Source organism: Gorilla gorilla, chromosome 21 (assembly GCF_029281585.2).
Source record: "Gorilla gorilla gorilla isolate KB3781 chromosome 21, NHGRI_mGorGor1-v2.1_pri, whole genome shotgun sequence".
Classification (NCBI taxonomy): Eukaryota; Metazoa; Chordata; class Mammalia; order Primates; family Hominidae; genus Gorilla; species Gorilla gorilla.
The window spans coordinates 30,509,896-30,528,561 of NC_073245.2; the positions used below are offsets into that span (position 1 = coordinate 30,509,896).

The window sequence follows — 18,666 nt, forward strand, 5'->3', positions numbered from 1 at the left end:
GGTGTGTATGTGTGTATAAATGTATATATGTCTGTATGTCAGAGTACCATTTAATAAAGAAAAAATAAACTTTTTCAACATCAATCATCCTGAGATCTACCTTAGGGAAATAGGTTGATAGCTAAACCATCATGGCTATTATATTATATTTTCATTGCAACTTTTGACTTCATCCAACTCTTTCTTCATCTTTTCACCCATCAAGTCATTGACTTCTTCTTCAATCTCCATACTGTGGCCAAAGCCATTGCTTCTCTGCCCACATTTGTCTTCTCTTACTACAAACTGTCTATGGCTGGGAGAGCCCATCTGACTATTCAGTTCTGATAAAAAGCAAATGAAAAAATATTAAGAGGAAAGTTAAAGGAAAACAAAAGTTCATGTATTAAATACTGACAAGCAACTAACAGATGTCAAATCCAATAAATTCTTCAATTCCAGAACTCTATCTATGCTATATTTGAATGCAAAAGCACACGTTCAAACTTACACAATGTCTAGTTTGGACACATCTTTAAACAGTGCTGGTCAATAAACACCTACTGAATGAAATGCATTACCTCCCATCCAAGTCCAGCAACAAAGTCTTCATATGCTTGGCTTCCTCTTTCATTAGAGAGGATTGAACACTTGTCTTCTTGACCTTCAGCAATGTAAAACACTGCGATTTTGTGTGTCTCACGGCTATAAATTTTTAAATTTAAAGGAGTTAGAATTCTTATATGTAAAATTTTACTTCACTACTATTAATACCACCAGCATGACTTCTACCACTGAGCTTACATTTACTGAGAACTTGCTAGGGGTCAGTCAGTGTTCTGAGATGGTCTGACACATGGTCTCATTTATTCTTCAAAACCATGCTAAAGAGATGAGTATTATTATCACCTCCCTAGTAGAGGTGGTTGAAAGGAGGCACAGAAAGTGAAACAAAAAGCACATCCAGCAAGCAGGGGATGGGAACTGTCGCAAGGCCATCTGCTTCCTGAGACCATACCCTCAGACATAAGATACACCGACCAGAAGGCTGGGGCACACCATTTGGTAAGTTCTCTGTTTTTGGTAAAAAAATATCTTTTAAAGTATTTCAAATACATATAAATTGTGAATAGATCTATGTGACTGTCCATATTTAACTCTACACTTTAAGGCTACTGGGTGGCTCTGTGATTGGAACTATAAAATATGCCACGATTTTATGAGAAAAAGAAGATCCTTCCAAGCGAACACACTTAGGTATTTTCTTCATGAAGGGGTTTACCAACTCCTGTACTCTGACTATTCTGAGGGTGCCTGACAGGGTGGATAGCTATTTAATGGAACCCCTTTTAGCCATATAAACCCTTCATCTGCTTGTTCCAACATAGATCTTGGATACTCTGGTATCAAATCAAGCAAAAGTGATGTGTCCTTTGAAAAAAGAAGCCCTGCCATTTTCTCTTTTGCACATCTAGCATACTGCTTTGCATATAGTAGGTGTTAAGTCTCTGTTACACTGAGCAGATATATGGTGATACATTTGAATGCACTAATAATAAATTTCTGCAAATTATACCCTGGAGTAAAGCGACAAAATACCTGGGCCTATACCAAACATTTGGTGATAGTTTAGAGATGAAACACTGTTCTTATTCAAACGGAGCTTTGATTACGAATCATTCATTCCCTAGCCCAATCATCCAAGAGTTTTGGTTTTTTTAAAGTTTCGATGTCCACTTCCAGAGAGGTTCCAACTTTCTCCTTTTTTTGCACTACATTCTGATAAATCTCATAGGAATAACTGTCAAGTTCTTAAATACAGAAATATTTTTTGTCAAATTTAATATTTAATTTTTTAATATTTGTTTAGTATTTCAACATTGTAATTTGATTAGATATCGTATTGGTAGAACTGAGTTCCATATTTTAACAAATTATCTAAGATTTCCTTCTGTGTGAGTTATTTCTCTACTTAATAATCAGAACTAATTGATTCTCAATTAAAAAGTCATACAAATAACTGGAGGAAGAGAGTTATCTCCTTTTACTCAGCTTATTCACTTCCCCTATGGTTTATATGCAATAAACATACTTGGAAGAAGAATTAGAAAATACAGAAAGAAAAGAGAAGAATAAAAATCACTTGCAGTTTCAACGGATAAGCAAAGAACATAGCCGTTACACCATTTTAGGATACACTTTTGCATGCACATATGAGAAGCTACTACATTCTGTTTTGCAACAGATTTTTTCACTTAAAATATTTGTGAACACTTTTTTATTGTGGTAAAATATACATATCATAAAATTCACCATTTCAACCATTTTTTAGTGTGAACACTTTTATATCATGTGCTTCTACAACAGAGGTTTAATGATTGTAACAACATTCCATTATATTAATATGTCATAGCCCAAATCTTCATTTAGGTTGCTTTCATTTTAAAAGACATTTTCATGTTATCTTTAATACATCCTTAAAGATAATCTTTAATGTTTTTAATCTTTTCACAATATCTTTTTTTGAGATAGTCTCACTTCGTCACCCAGGCTGGAGTGCAATGGCGTGATCTCGGATCACTGCAACCTCCACCTCCTGTGTTCCAGTGATTCTCGTGCCTCAGCCGTCCCAGTAGCTGGGACTACAGGTGCATGCTACCACACACCACCACACCTGGCTAATTTTTTTAAATTATTTTTAGTAGAGACAGGGTTTCGCCATGTTGGCCAGGCTGATCTCAAACTCCTGATCTCAGGTGATCCACCTGCCTTGGCCTCCCAAAGTGTTGGCTTTATAGGGTTGAGCACCATGCCCAGCCCCAATATCTCTAATATGTCCTTAAAATAAATTTAGAAAACTTGTCCTCATGCAGCAGGAAGCCCTGAAAGTGCCACACCATTCACCGCCCTGAGCAACAGGCAGGGGACACCAATGGCGTAGAATCTAACTAGCCTATTCCAACAGCTATAAAAATTTGGGCACTTGGATAATAACAGAAACCATAACCTATGACCTAAAAGACTGTCTCTTTCAACAAAAGTGGAGAAGTATAGTTATTCAGTTTTTATCTGCCGGTCTCTCTACATATGTAAAAACTCCTCAGCATTTAATTTTTCTTTGTTATATAGACTTTACATACATAAAAACAGCCTCAGGTTTATCTACAATGTTTCAGTTTATTCTCCTTAAAAATCTAAGCTGTTTCCATTGCAGCTGTTCCTAAGTCCTTGAGCCCTCATTAACTCAATGTGAGAGCACAAGAGAGCTAAGCCTGAATGATGGGCTGACCAATGTGAGTGTGAGGAAAGATGACCTTTAGTTGTAAACATTCATCAAATTTCACATTCTCCAAAATGTTAGTACCACAGAGAGCCTGCTAGGATGCAGAAGCTGTGTCTGGCCTTATTAAAGCCATGCTTTTGAAATGATAATTAGCAACATCAACAGCACTTCACATCCATAAGAAGCACACCAATGCATGAAGGAGCAGGTAATTCAGAAACACACATACATGAAATTAACAATCTTCCCTTCCTCATTAGAATGCACTGTTCTTTCTTATTAGGAATAGACCAGAATAGCTCAGTTTCCTTGTGCTGTCACATGAAAAAGCCAAAGAAAAGCATGATTTTAACATCCACCTCCCCACGTAGTGGCAAGAAGGCATTTATATCTAACAGGGAAGCCCACTGTGATTTGTATGTACATTCATCATAGCATTGACAATCTAGACCATAGCTGCAAGATAGCCTCAACGTTTCCAAAGAACATGTTAAGAAGGAACTATGCATCAAGAGCAGTGAGATAAATTGATATCAGAATTAAACAGAAATGTTCTAAATGAAAGTTGACAGACAAGGTATTTTCTTACCTGCTACCTGACCAAAATACAGGGCAGTCTAGATTTCTCATAGCTGAAGAGTCTCAGACTTATTTCTAGTTTCTTCAAAAAGAATCTTGAAAATACCCTTCACCATAAAATAAGTTGATACCCATTTGATGTCAAGAAGACACTAAATCCAGGAGTTGGGGTTTTAAGTGAAGGTTGATCAAGGGGCAGGGGACTGCCACTCAGCTATTCAAAGCCATATTTCGTTGCAACAGTACCCCAGGGAGCTAATTCAATTGTACCTCATGCAACTAAAGTGCATTAACGCTCAACAAATTGACCGCAATTACATGAAACCAAGTATTCACTTAATACTAAGAAGCCTGGAATAATTCAGCATATGCTTAAAAAGCTGAGTGTGGAACCCAAATGACTGCTTATTTAATACTGAAGGAAGGAGGGAGAGTGTGGTGAACCCCTGAGTTCTTCAGAATAAATCCCTTACAGAATTTCCATAGAGAAGTTGATCTATGTTCCTCTAGAGAAAAGGAATCACAAGAAGAATCAGGAAATGGAATACAGTGAAGGGCAAGGTGAGAAATGGCAGCTTCAGGTTTTTCATTTCTAATGACTTTAAAAAATTATTCAAATTCAAATCTTTTACTGTTTCACCTGATAAGTCAGGAAACAAAGACATTTAAAATGGCAATGGAGCTGCAGGCTTCTGGACAGAAAATGGCTCCTTTATCCAGGTAAAACTACAAATGAATATTTTAATTTTGTGTTTTTAAAAAAAAGTCTGCATATTTGATACTGAAATATTTATCACTCTCCAGAGAAGAGTAAGGCCACCTAGGAAAAAAGGCCCTCATGTCCCCTTCTGGAGAGGGAATCAGGTTTGGAACAGCCATCCTGTCACATTCCCAAGACTTGGAAACATACACAAAACAGTTCATGCTTCAACATGTATGTAGCTATATGATGCAATAAGAGGTGCTCAGTGACCTGGGAGACAGGTGGGAAAGTAGAAGGGTGAAGAAGAGAAAAGAAAAAAAGAAAAGAAAAGAAAACTTATGCCCTTCTGATTCCCACAAAATGGTCAATACAAACAAATCCATCTTAATACCATATGCTTCTGAAGGACGGAAACAATACATAGCTGTGAGTAAGTTTAATATTATTTTATCTACTCAGTCCTTAGTGACATTACCAAAGGACCTTTCTGAAATATAATCTTCCAAGTGTTTAAAAGAAAATTCCAAATGGACTTTGCTAGTTGGGTTTATATCCAATTCAAGAATTCAAAACACCAAAGAAGAATCACAGTTGTGAAGGTGATATGCAAATAATAGTGACATGAACCAAGAGTTTGCTTGAAAATAAAATTTAAGCATGTATCACTTTGGGTTTTGATCAAAACTCTAAAATAAACAATAAAACCATCACAAAGCCACTGAAACACACACAATGGTGAAAATGTTCATTCAGCAGGCTCTAACTCATCACTGTAAGTGCAAGCAGGAGAAGCTCATGACTTAGATGAGAAACGTGACAGTGGATGAATGAAGGATTTAATGAATGGAATAAAGAGCTCTAGTAATTTTCTGAAATTCTAAGATATGACTTTGTCAAGATAAAGCAGGGCTCTGTTATTTCCTTTCTTCCTTCTTACTTCTCAGCCAGCAACTGTACCACCCTTTAAAAACATATAGCTCAAAACAGATTTAAAAATTTTTGAGTTAATGAGTAGTAAGAAAAATGTAGTGAAAAAATATAGTGTGAAGAGTTGAAAAATAAAATTGAGGAAAACAACCTGAATTTTTAATTTGAGAGCTGACAGAATATCAGAATATTCCTACAGGGAATAAAAGTGGTTTTTTTTTTTTTTTAGAGTTTTTTAAAAAACTAAAGATTAAGGAGGCAGCTTATTCTCTTCGAAACTTTGAAACATCTGTTATGTACCAAGTCCTATACTTATTCTTGACTTAGATGATTTCGGAAACACACATTCCCCAAATCAAACACTTTTCATGGTTGTGAGCTCATCTTTAGAAATGCTTCTGAGACAGTAGAGAACAGGGGTGGATCTGAGTCTGGCCAGCTTTGGAGAATGAGCCTTATTAACAGAGAGTTATTAATTACAACGCACTGGTTTTAACCTTTCCAACACTATGAAGCCACAAGTACAGAATGTTAGCACCTTGATACACAACATGGATTTTGAAGTCAGACTCACTTGGCTTTAGATAATATGGTATGAGCAATCACGGGCTGTTAAACCTAGGTAAACTTTTTCTTCATCATAAGGAGGTGGTTGCAGAGATCAAATGAGAATAAATTTCTACTGGCAGCCACAAAGAAAGATAATCAAAAGTACAGATTAGGTGGGAGTGGTGACCTCTTTTTAGTGTACCAAACATGAAAGTTTATTCCTTATAGTAAAAAACACCAACGGTATGGCATGCGCAAATGTCACCAGATGCTAGGTTACAGAACTACCCTTGGATGTCTCAGTAAGTCTATTCATTCCTGCTGTTGTATCTGTTATCCAAGAATACCCAAAGACAAACAGGAAAAAAGTGGTTTGATATACTTTCACATACCACTGGCGGGAGTCCAAATTTTTCAGCTCTCTTAATAATTTTGAATTTTTCTTCAACAGATGAAAATTCTTTCTATAAAGAAAAAAGGATGGAAGAAAAACCATGTGATTACAGAACCATTTTGCTGCTTTTCAATCAGTAATTTAATAAAAATACCTATCATCCATCCTCTACCACCTCACTCACAAAAGATTTGTGATAGAAACCTACAGAATGAACTCCATCCTCCTTAAGATATGCAAAGGTATAAAAATTCCGTCAGTATCCCATTACTGCCCAGTGACACAGATGCCTCTTTGGTGAGTATGTGACTCACATGCATGTGCCTGTGTGACTGTGTCTGTTTCCAGTGTCAGCTCTGCTGTGAATCCCTTTTCCCTACCTCTGTTCTTAAAAACTCCACTCCACTATCAGGGTCCAGCTCAAATCCTCCCCTTTCCACAAAGTCTTCTCCATTGCTCTGTACTTCCCATTGGATTTAATCATTACTCATGAACTCCTGTGTCATTCTATCCTTTATCAGAGTTGTATTAGGTCTATCTCCCACATCAGACCTAAGGTTAGACTGGCTTATTCACCTTTGTAGTTCATTTGCTTCCTGCATGAGGGCAGAAACAATAATGGACAAAGCGGTAATTAAAACACACACACTCAGCCAGGCGCAGTTGCTCACGCCTATAATCCCAAAACTTTGGGAGGCCAAGGAGGGTAAATCATGAGGTCAGTAGTTTGAGACCAGCCTGGCGAACATGGTGAAACCCCGTCTCTACTAAAAACATCAAAAATTAGCCGGGCATGGTGGCAGGTGCCTGTAATCCCAGCTACTCGGGAGGATGAGGCAGGAGAACTGCTTGAACCCAGGAGGCGGAGGTTGCAGTGAGCCGAGACCACGCCACAGCACTCCAGCCCGGGCAACAGAGCAAGACTCTGTCTCAAAAAACAAACAAACAACAACAACCCCCCCCTCCACACACACACACACACACACACACACACACACACACACACACACACACACATACACACACACAAATGTTTGATATCCTTTAAAATATCCAACATGTTTGGAATTCAATCTGCACACCAGTACAGCATAATTTCATTTCTAGCTTTAATTTAGTAGCAGAAAATAAGCTGCAAATGTTAAAATAAAGAAAAATCTCCCTTCTTCTCTCTTCCCCAATCTTTTCTTCTTCCCCAACCACAAACTGATAAAAAGAACAAGTACATGAAAATAATGATAAAATAACTGGAGGTCTAGCTTGGATTGTTACCTTCTGTCCCAAGAATTCATTCCCAAGTCATCAAGCAATAACCTGCAGAAATAAAAGGGTCCTCGGGGCTCCACTGGGGAGGGCTGCCCTTGGCTGGTGACTTTCATTGCAGAATCGAAGTTATGACTCTGGATATACTCATCCTCTTGAGCATTTTGGCGCAAAATGACCTCGATGATTTCCTTCTCTTGGTCATAGTTCATGCCACATGGGGGTAGGGAAGGTTCATTTAGATTTAGCTGTGATGGTAAAAGGCATTCAGGACTTGTATGGCCAATGTTTTCAAGTAATTTGTCAAGAACATCATCCCCCTCCTCAACTTGAGAAGAGTCTTTCTGAGGTCCAAATGTGTCACGATGCCAGCTCGAAATCAGAAATGAAGGATTTCTTCCATTGGGTGCTAAGCAGCCTTCCAAAGGTCCATATAAAACCTTACCATCCCAAGAGTACTTCCCTGAAATATCCCTCACAATTACTCTCACATCAGAGAGAGAGCCCACTGGTGATCCCCCTGCCGGTCCTTCTGTGGGTGTCTGAAGGTAGGAGATGAGGGTGCTATCATTAAATACAAACAGCTGCAGGTTTGGGCTTCTGAACACCTCAGAGGACAGCTCGGAGCCTTCCACATGGGCATTGTCATGGTTCTCACTGACAAGGCTGTGCAGTATGGCAGGGCCCCCGCTGAGGGGGTAATGCCCCAGGTGGTTCACCAGGTGGGCCATCACCATTCGAGCAGTCAAAGGGATCAACTCCAAACTTCTTCTCTTCTTCTCTGTAAACAGCAGTAAAGAAACATAAAGAGTCAGTGGTGAATGAAGATTAAAACTCAACACCTTTTTTTTTGGCGGAGGGGGGCCAGGGGGCAGTTCCATTATGGTAGATTACAGGCTTTTAGTGTGCCTCAGCCACTTGGAAATAGCAAGATAGTGCAAAAAGATCAACTCTCTGAGCTTTAATTCAGGAAGGAAAATGGGAATCCACTGGAATCGTGAAGGATGTTCCAGATCTCAGGGAGGACAATGCAGGCAAACAGCCCTTGTGATGGCATCCAGCTGGTAAGAGTGAGTGAAGCCCCAGTACCCGAGACAGAAACAGTCTCCCTCTGTAATTTACCCTTCCACTGGGGGATCCAAGCAACCCAGGCCAAGGCAGAGAATGATGTTTCTCCCAAGCCCCAGAGCTATCTTGGGGAGAGACTTGGAGGTGCTGAGAGGAAAAGACACCAGAAAAAGCTGCAGGCATTTCCTAGATCCGGGACTGAGAGATGGGAGCACTTGCTCTGGAGTGGGGCAGGGACTTCCACAGCCAGAACTGTGCAAAGCGCACCAGCAGTAGGCACTGGAATTGTGCTCTTCTCAACTGCAGGCTTGGGGTGGGAGGAGAGAGCTGCTACAGCTAAAGTTTCTCCCGGGCAATGAGACTTGCAGCCAGGGCCAGCTTGGCAACACAGAATCAGTCTGCATGTGTCATTGCTGAGTGCACCAGGCTGCTCCCCTGAGATCATGGTGCAGCAGGGCCCTCTCTGTTCCACTCCCAGGCAGGACTCCAGGCAGTAAGTGGAAATCCTTTCCTAGACTGGCAGCCTGAGCTGCCCCAACCTTCCTGTGCACACATCATGGTATAGTAGGGCCCTCTCCACTCCATGCCTAGGCAGATCTCCAGGCATTCAGAACACCTGCTTGCCTGGATGAGCAGCCTGAGCCATGCTACCCTTCCTGGACATAGATTGTGGTGCAACAGGGCCCTTTCCGCTCCGCACCCAAGCAGAATCTCCAGGAATTCAAAGCACCTGCTCACCCGGACTGGTAGTCTGAGCTGCTTCACCCTTTATATAGAGATCCTGCAGCAGGGGGACCCTCTCTGCTTCATGCTTAGGCAGGTCTCCAGGCACTGAGAGCTCCTGCTTGCCTAGTTCAGCAGCCTGAGTCTCTCCATCCCTCCTCTGCCGAGATCCTGGTGCAGGGGAACCCTCTCCACTCCACACCCAGACGGATCTCCAGGTATTCGGCACACTTCCTCGCCCAGATTGGTGGCCTGAGCTGCCCCACCCTTCCTGTAGAGATTATGGTACAGTGGAGCCCATTCCACTCCATGCCCCAGCAGATCTCCAAGAATTCAGAGCACCCACGCATCTGAATCAGCAGACTGAGCTAGCTTGCCCTTCCTGTGCAGAGACCATGGTGAAGTGGGGTCCTCTCCACCCCATGCCCAGACATATCTCCAGGTAGCTGCAGTGCCTGCTCATCTGGGTTACCAGCCTGAGCCACCCCACCTTTCTTGTGCAGAGACTGTAGTATAGCAGAGCCTTTTGCACTCCAAGCCCAGGCAGACTTATAGGTACCTGGAGCACCCAAACCCGCTCTCCTGATCAGGAGTTTAGGTGCCCCTCTGCCTGTGCAGAGAACTAGGAGCCAAGGAGATTTCCCAGCTCCATGTCTAGGCACACCACTGGGCACCTGATGGCTGCCCACTGGATTCTCCCTCAGCACTGCTACTTGTGCCCAACACCAGGGGAGCTGTAAATGAGCCTGTCCAGTCTGGCTCAACCCATCTTGCCCCCTGCCCACCCAGGGCTAAGCAGTGAGCTCAGACCACTGTGCACTCCATGGATCACTCCATTGCCTGAGGCAATAGAGAGCTTCTGCTGGTAAACAAGGATCAAGTATATACCTAGCCACCTTGCCCACAGCCAGCTTTTACCCATAAACACCATCTACTGGCTTGTAGGTCAAATCGCACAGCCCAATATAAAACCTGCCGACAGAAGTGCATAGGGCTATAGAAGCAAATCCAGAAGATGGCAGATTGGAGGCAGTGTTAGCATGCCTCTCCCACTGGGAAGGACAGAATAGTGTGTAGAGATTCACACTGTGAACTTTTTTCCAAGGAGCAATACAGGAACTCAACAGGAAAACTGCAAGAATCCACAGACCCTTTGAAAGAAGCAGAAAGCTGAAGTCTGCTCCATGAGACAGGTAAAAAACTATAAATCCTCAGAGTGTGAGTCGGGGGGAGACTACCTTCAGAATACACATCCCTATGAGGGAATCTGAAAATCCAGGTCATGGGAGAAGGCCTTAACCCTACCCAGAGCTGGAATTGCTTAAGGGAGTGATGAGAAACATAAAAGTAGAAGCAGCAGCAGGAAATGCCTTGCAGGCATTCTCAGTCTCCAGCATGAACCGAGGGAAGCCATACCTGAATATATCTCACAGGGGACCTTGGGGAAGCCATTCAACTAGCTCAGAAAGGGGTTGCAGGGTGAAAGATGCTCCTAACTGAATTTCGTGATATAATCTCGAGCAGGGATGAACTCCTTTGACCAGAACCAATGGGGGTGGGGGGGTGGCAGGGAAGTGCACTGCAGACACATCTGCCTCATGGGCAGACAGGAGGGGCACTACCCGAAAGCCAGGTGGGAAAGCTTATGGCCTGCGGCAGATCTGGGTTCTGTGTGCAGACTGCCTGTATCTAAACCTGGTGCTGCTAGTAGAACACTGTGGGAGTGAGACCGGCCTTGCCAACTGCATGGGAGCTGGGCAAGGCTTACTGCTGCCTGCTACTCTCCACTCCCATTGTGAACTCTTCTGTGCAGCAGAGGCAGTTATACTATCTCTGGAACATTACCCTGAAAACCACCCCCTGACCCTCAAAGGAGCCATGGCTGGCCCCACTCAAGGAGAGTCAGAGCACAGACCTGCTCAACCCTATCCCCACCTGTTGGTATGTATCCCTGCACCCACCCTGGTAGCTTAACACAAAGGACATAAACTTGTGGGAGCTTTACAGCCCTGCTCATTGCCTCAGAACCAGATTACTTCCCCTAGGCAATTTAGGGTAAGCTCAAATCCCACAGCTAGTACTGCAGCTGGTGCTCTCTTGCAAGCACCACCTCATGGCTGGAAGCTAGCTGATGCAGCCCACTACAGCATCTACAGATGGAATAACACTGCCCAGGAAGGAGAAAATGGCTGAATGACCTCAGCTATCACCGCTGCCTAAAATACTCTAGCCACCAGAGGTCCTGAGCCTGTCGAAGTGAAAGTTAACTACAATTAAAACCAGCATTCAAGAAAGCCAGCACACTAAGCATATCTATAACCAAGGAATCTCACAGAGTCTACATCACTCCCCTGCCACCTCCATCAGAGCTGGTGCTGGTACCCACTGCTGGGAGACTTGAAGAAAGGTCACATCACCGGATCACTTGCAGACATTTCCCAGCAGCAACCTGGAGCGTGGCAGCCCCACGGGGTGGCTAGACCCAGAAGAGCAATAGCAGTCACTGTAGTCTGGCTATCAAGAACTCCTATTCCTAGGGAAAGGGGGAGAGCACCACATCAAGGGAACACCCCATGGGACAAAAGAATTTGGACAGCAGGTCTTGAGTCCCACATCTTTCTGCCGGTTGGAAGTCTCCTGCAGCAGACACAATTGCAGTGCTGGGTGCAACAGGGAAAGTCTGCACCTCTACCCCAACAGGCAGGCAGCCTGCATGCTTGTGAAGGGTCGTGGAGAAGGGGTCCTTGTTCTCCACCTTGTCCACCACCATAGACACAACTGGAACTTCTCCCATGCGAATTCAGCATGAATGTACCTACAGATAGCCCTCCTGGAACAATTCACGGTGACTGCATCCTCACAGAAGCACTCTCCAAGTTTAGGCTTGCACAAGAGGCAGAGTCACAATTCCTTTCTATATGGAACATCAACATCCCTCATCCCTACAGATGAAAAGAGGTGCCTGTCTGATGTGAATAGCTGAAACATTAGGACAGGAGTGAGGCTGGGAGGTGGGTAACTTTCTTGTTGGCCTGACAGGGGAGGTGGATTAGTTCCCACTCTTCACCCTGATAAAACTCAGTGCATCTAACTGAGAGATCCCCTAGCCACATTAATCAAGGCTGGGGCCTCAGCCCACCATTGTGTATTGTATCTAACCACCTGCTTTAGCTGCAACTGGTTTCTATCTAGGGATACTTCCCCTACTGGCCTGAAGCCTGGATCATCAAGAGAGTAAATAAAATACTGGGGAAAAATTAAACAAATAAAAAAGTGCCTAACACGGGGAAATGAGATAAGCTTCAAGAGATCCTTGCCATTCCAATTCCACAGGAGACAATGAAATTGCCCACACCCCGAGTACAAAACTACTACAATCAGCATCTGAGAAAGTCAGCATACAAAGACTCTCTATAACCAAGAAACTCATGTAGAGTCTTCACCCCTAAAAGCAGCAAAATCAAATTAGGCTATAATAAACTATAAACATTAAAGTCACATCTTGAAGAGGGGGAAAAAAGAAATTTAAAAAAAATATAGTCAAATCAAGAATAAATTCAAGAACAATTTGAAGAAACAGTCTACACAAATGAGAAGGAACCAGAAAATACAGGTAATATGATAAAACAAGGTTGAAAAGATCACACTAGCTTCCTAGCAATGGATCCAAACCAAGATGAAATCTCTGAAATACCAGATAAAGCATTCAGAAGGTTGATTATTAAGCTACTGAACGAGATCCCAGAGAAAGGTGAAAACCAACATAAATAATTTTTTTCCCCCCGAGATGGAGTCTTGCTCTGTCACCAGGCTGGAGTGCAGTGGCGCGATCATGGCTCATTGCAACCTCCGTCTCCCGGGTTCAAGCGATTCTCCTGCCTCAGCCTCCTGAGTAGCTGGGACTACAGGCACCTGCCACCATGCCCAGCTAATTTTTTGTATTTTTAGTAGAGATAAGGTTTCACCATGTTAGCCAGGATGGTCTGGATCTCCTGACCTCGTGATCCACCTGCCTTTGCCTCCCAAAGTGCTGGGATTACAGGCGTCGGCCACCACGCCCGGCCACCCGGACCAGAGATAGTTTTGTTATGGATGATGAAGCATTACACTGAGTGAAAAAAAATACCCTCAAATTTGAGCTCTTTCTTGCTTAACCTAAAGTACCCACGCTATCACCTTTATTTTTCCTTTTCACTTTCTATATGATGTATCTGCTTGGCAAGGACGTGCACACCAATATGTTTTTAAGCATCTTGCCTATTTGCTTAGTTAATATGTCAGTGAATTTTAAAAAATCCTTTGTCAGAGAAGTTTAAGCAATTATTTTTCGTACTTTAGAACTATCTTGGGAATGTTTCCCAAAGAGTATTGTACACTGAAAGAAAAATGGTGCCAGAATTTAAATGTATATTTTTAGGTTTTTCCTTTTTCAATAACCTATTTATCTTCTGCTATTTTTAAGTGACAACTCGTAATAAATGGTGAACCTATTTTAGGGATAGCCATGTTTTGGGGATATACTCATGTGGATGAGTATAAATTGATGACTTTAGGAAAAAACAAGTTAATTTTATTATAAGACATATGAACTTACAGTAGGGAACAACGAAATAGATTAAGAGTTGTTTCAATTACTTAATAAAAATAATTTATCATTGAGGGGGAAAAAGTAAAGCAGACATTGCAGTTAACAGACAGTGGAGCTCCAGAAATAAACAATTAAATGATTAAATAAATGGAGAGCAAATCAAGAGAACAACATGAAAATGAACCATGTACCATCCACCACCAACACAACTCAAAACAAGAGTGTTAAGTCTACTCCACGTCAAAACTTTCAGAGTAAATAATGCATTTTAGGAACTTGGTCATTAAATCTTAGGTTCAAATTCCACCTCCCTTACTTCTGACTTGTACACACCCCTGGGAATATCCCTTAACCTCAGTTCGCTCATCTACAAAATGCAGCTAAAATCAGGACTGCTAGATTTTAAGCCCTTGCTCATGACTGTCACCCCCAGTCCTGTCTTTTTCATCCTCATCTCACCTTCCCCTTCATGTCAGCTTGAACCTTGCTCCAGACTCTGTAGTGCTGCAAGCATACCCCCGGACCTTTGTCCTCCCTCACCCAGCCACTGCCTGCTGTGTCCTTCCTCCTTCCACTAAGGGCCTCACAAAAGGAGTCTGACTCAGGGATCTGACTGTCACTGCACAGGTCACCTGCTCATGTTATCTGGCTGGACCCACCACTCTGGTGAAAGTGCTCTGGCAAAACCTACCACCAAACACCTAGTTGGGAAATATAACAGCTCCTGTTTCATTCTCACCTTCCCTAAGCTTTCTGAAGCAACTAGCACTGCTGACCCTTTCTCAACTTCTTATTTGCTTTCTTCCTTGACTTGCTAGAAATGACTCTTTCTTGGTCCTCTTTCCACTTCCCTGACTTTGCTTTCCTGGTGACATTCCCTCACTCTGCTGTCCTTAAGGATGTTTCTGCCCACAAGGTTCTAGTCTTGGGCCTAGGTTTTTAACTTGTGAAGTCCATACAATTTTCATGGATGATCTAACACTTCACACCTACATCTCTTTTTTTTTTTTTTTTTAAGATAGAGTCTCACTCTGTCGCTCAAGCTAGAGTGCAGTGGCGCTGATCACAGCAGCCTTGACCTCACAGACTCAAGTGGTCCTGTGCTCAAGTGATCTGCTCGTCTTGGCCTCCCAAAGTGATGGGATTACAGGTGGGAGCCATCATGCTTGGCCTTCTTCTAATTTTTAGTGTTGAGACAACTGAAGATTCACATGCAGTTGTAAGGAGTAATACAGAGAGACCTCAAATACCCTTCATCTCAGGGTAACATCTTGCACACCTATAGGACAATATCACAGTCAGGAAATTGACATTGATAATAACCCATCTATATTACTCAGTGTTCACCAGTTTTACATGCATGCATTTGTGTGTGTGTGTGTGTTTGGTTCTATGCAATTTTATCATATGTATAGACAATATACCCACATTCTACTCCCATTCCAAGGCCCAAAGCTGGGCACTTATCATTCTGGGGAGAGGGGTGCTTAAGTAAGAAATACAGCAGGCTCTAAGTCCTGACAATCCCTATATGCTCTGAAATGGACTCTCTGCTATGAGCAGAGCAAATCTAAAACTGTAGCAAGTAAATTTCCATCTCTTTTTATGATGCTCTCCTAACTTGGAACAATCTATGAGCTCCTTTCAACACCTGCCCACCCTGCTAAGACTGGCTTAAGTCCTTCTTCATGGAAAGCCCTCATGGTGCTATCAGTCCACAGTGAGTCCTTCTGGACTTCACTGTGTGTTTTCCATTAGATGTAAAGCTCCTTGAGGATAGAAAATGAGCCTTTTTTTGTGAGTTCCATGGATTTGAGACATACCTGTCTTCAATAATACAAAAACCATTTGAACTACTAAAATGGGAAAACAGAGGAGAAAAAAAGAAGAAACAAGGAAGGCAGAATTTGCCATCACAGAGGACTCCAGGAACTAGGATTTCAACAACAACTAGATTAAAAAAAAAATAGTAGAGCAAGCATGGCTAAAGGCTAAATCCTTCCTTTTCCTTCCCACAAGATTTCATACCTGAAAGAATACTCACCCTCTTCAACAGTCAGCAGGTTACCCAATTCTGCTGATGAATGATACTGGACTGGCTCAGAGCTCTTCACATTTGCCAGTGGCAGGAAGGGGTCATAATCCGTGGATGACAAGTCAGCCAGGGTCAGTATGTAGTGACTCTGTTGGGTGTACGTGCTTGAGCCACACACACAGCAGTGCAAAACCTGTGAAAACAGAGGCCATGTGCACCACGGATGCTACTCACCGCGTGTCCCCTGACAATCTGTCAAACTACTGTAGCACTTGGCAGCTAGGACTCCTGCTTGGTCCTAGCTGGAAATGGAATGACCACTCTTAAATATCTTCTTGCTATTAGCAAATTTATTTTGCTCCTTTCATATCAGCGCCAAGAAATATGTTCTCAAGGCAAAAGGAAAGTAAAAGTTAAAAAGTACTTATTCACATTCTGTGTGATTGCACATACCTAAGTCCCCCTCCTGTCCACCAAAGGTGGCACAGGTAGAAGGAACTAATCAGGGGATGAAGGGTAGTGGTGGAACAGGCCAATCACGGTGGAGGGTGGAATGAGCACAACAAGCAGAGACCATTAGTGCATGTCATGACCAGTCATGAGTTTAAATTAGTATAACTCATGACGCCATAAATTGTAAGGGCTAACTTAATACAATTTTTAAATTATTCTTATTTTCACAAGATTAGTTCCTGAAAGTTCACTGGTTGTTTACAAATTGCAGTTGATTGAAGATCTATCTACTCATTTGAGCCTTTGTACACATACAAGCCATGCAAACACAAATCATCTTGAATATGCCAAAATGCATAAATGAGGTAATAATTGTAACAGATTTCCCTTTTTAATCATAAATTCAAGATCATCAACTCCAAACACTGATTTTTATAAGAATCAAGGTAATACTTGAGAAAATAAGAAAACACCATTGGGTTAAATATATTTATGTAAAGTAAATTCACTTTTAGATGACTAGCTTTGGTTTGCTGACATGGCAAGAGGCCTTGTGGTCAGGTACCCTTTGTAAATAAGTACCAAGAATTACAGTTGTCAGGGCAACCACTTGACTATGTCCTCTTCCTAGCAAAAAATGCAGTATAGGAAAATCCTTATGGCAGCTCTCTTATTAATTTAAAAATTAAGCTGCAATCACTGAGAAAATTAATTTCTAGTAGCCAAAATGCAATAAATGTAGGAAATGCACATTAAAACCACACGTTATGTGTAAACTAGCACAACTACTTTGGAAAATTATTTGGTGTTCACCAATAAGGCAGAATACATGTATTCCAGCAACTTCACTCCTAGGTATACACCCAACAGAAATGCATACGTATATGTACCAAAAAAAAAAAAAAAACCTTGAATATTCACATTTTATTGGTCCAAAACTCTAAACTATCCAAATGTCTATGAACAGTAAAATGTATAAATACATTGTGGTTTATTCTATGTAATACTATATATCACCAAGAGTAAAAAATCTGCAAATATTCACAATGGTTTGAATAAATCACTCAAAAACAATGGTGAGCAAAAGATGTCAGACAAAAGAGGACATACTGTATGACTCTTGTATAAAGTTCAAAACAGGCAAAACTACTCTGCTCTGTTACACAAGATAGCGGCTATCCCTGGACATGGGTATGGGACCAGTGGCTACGGGGAGGCACAGAGAAGGCTTCCAGGATGCCAGGAATGTTCTGTTTCCTGATCTGGACTCTGATTTTACAAGCATGCTCACTTGGTAAAAATTCACCAAGCTTTCACTTACAGACTGATGCAGTTTTCTGGAAGCATATTATACTTCAATAAAAAGTTTACTTTTAAAATACAAAACAAACAGTTATTTAGTAAATTTATGAATTTTTACTATGAGGTGACTTTTACAGTGGTAAAGCAATTTTAAGACAAATCTTTAAGAAAAGAAAGAACTCAGAAAAGAGATTTACAAAAGTGACTGTGGCTAATGCCGTTGGCCCAAACCAAGCTCTGTACAAGTTTATAAGCCACATAAACAACAGAAGTATCTAATGAATCCTAATATAGTTATTAAAATCTTTGACTACTGAAGAAACCATTTAAGAATACACAAATACTTTTTAGTAGAATTTCAACCACAATTAGGTTTTTTTTTTTTAAAGTAATACTTTTAAAAATAAGGCAACAAAGTAATCAGTCTGTGACTTGGACTCTTTTTTATTATTAAAGGTTTCTTACTAAAAGAATAAACCACAGAATTTTCCCTCCATAGCAGTAATTATTCAGTGGACATGCAAATGCTAAACAAACAACCAAGGTTTGAGAGACACTGTTAAGACAAATTACAGAAGGATATTATAAGCAATCCAGAGCAAATGCCACACCTAGTCATCAGTGTGTATGTGTGTAGGGGGAAGGGATGGGGGGTTAACTAAGAATATTTTAAATGTTATAAAAATGATGACGCTAATTACTTTGATGTGACATAGTTCCTTAATTTATTTCTTAAGATTTTTTTGAGGCAAAACGATTATTAAGACCATTAAACCTTTTTCTTCCTTTGATAAACAGATTTTGTCAAACTAATGCTGTA

At 41.5% G+C, this 18,666-nt stretch overlaps 1 protein-coding gene across 7 annotated transcripts in view; it reads right to left on the minus strand.

The window, feature by feature from the left end:
- The window catches only part of RALGAPA2 (Ral GTPase activating protein catalytic subunit alpha 2), a 325,720-nt gene that overhangs the window by 117,688 nt on the left and 189,366 nt on the right, over positions 1-18,666 (minus strand). For 5 of the 7 annotated variants that reach the window (XM_055373507.2, XM_055373512.2, XM_063702324.1 and 2 more), the window contains 4 exons: positions 16,101-16,284; positions 7,687-8,458; positions 6,413-6,484; positions 561-684 (listed from right to left, as the gene is read on the minus strand). In XM_055373507.2, coding sequence (XP_055229482.1) covers positions 561-684; positions 6,413-6,484; positions 7,687-8,458; positions 16,101-16,284 — 1,152 coding nt within the window. Of the gene's footprint in view, positions 1-100; positions 324-560; positions 685-6,412; positions 6,485-7,686; positions 8,459-16,100; positions 16,285-18,666 lie in introns of those variants that run through there. The other 2 variants (XM_055373513.2, XM_055373514.2) reach the window with 2 other exon arrangements.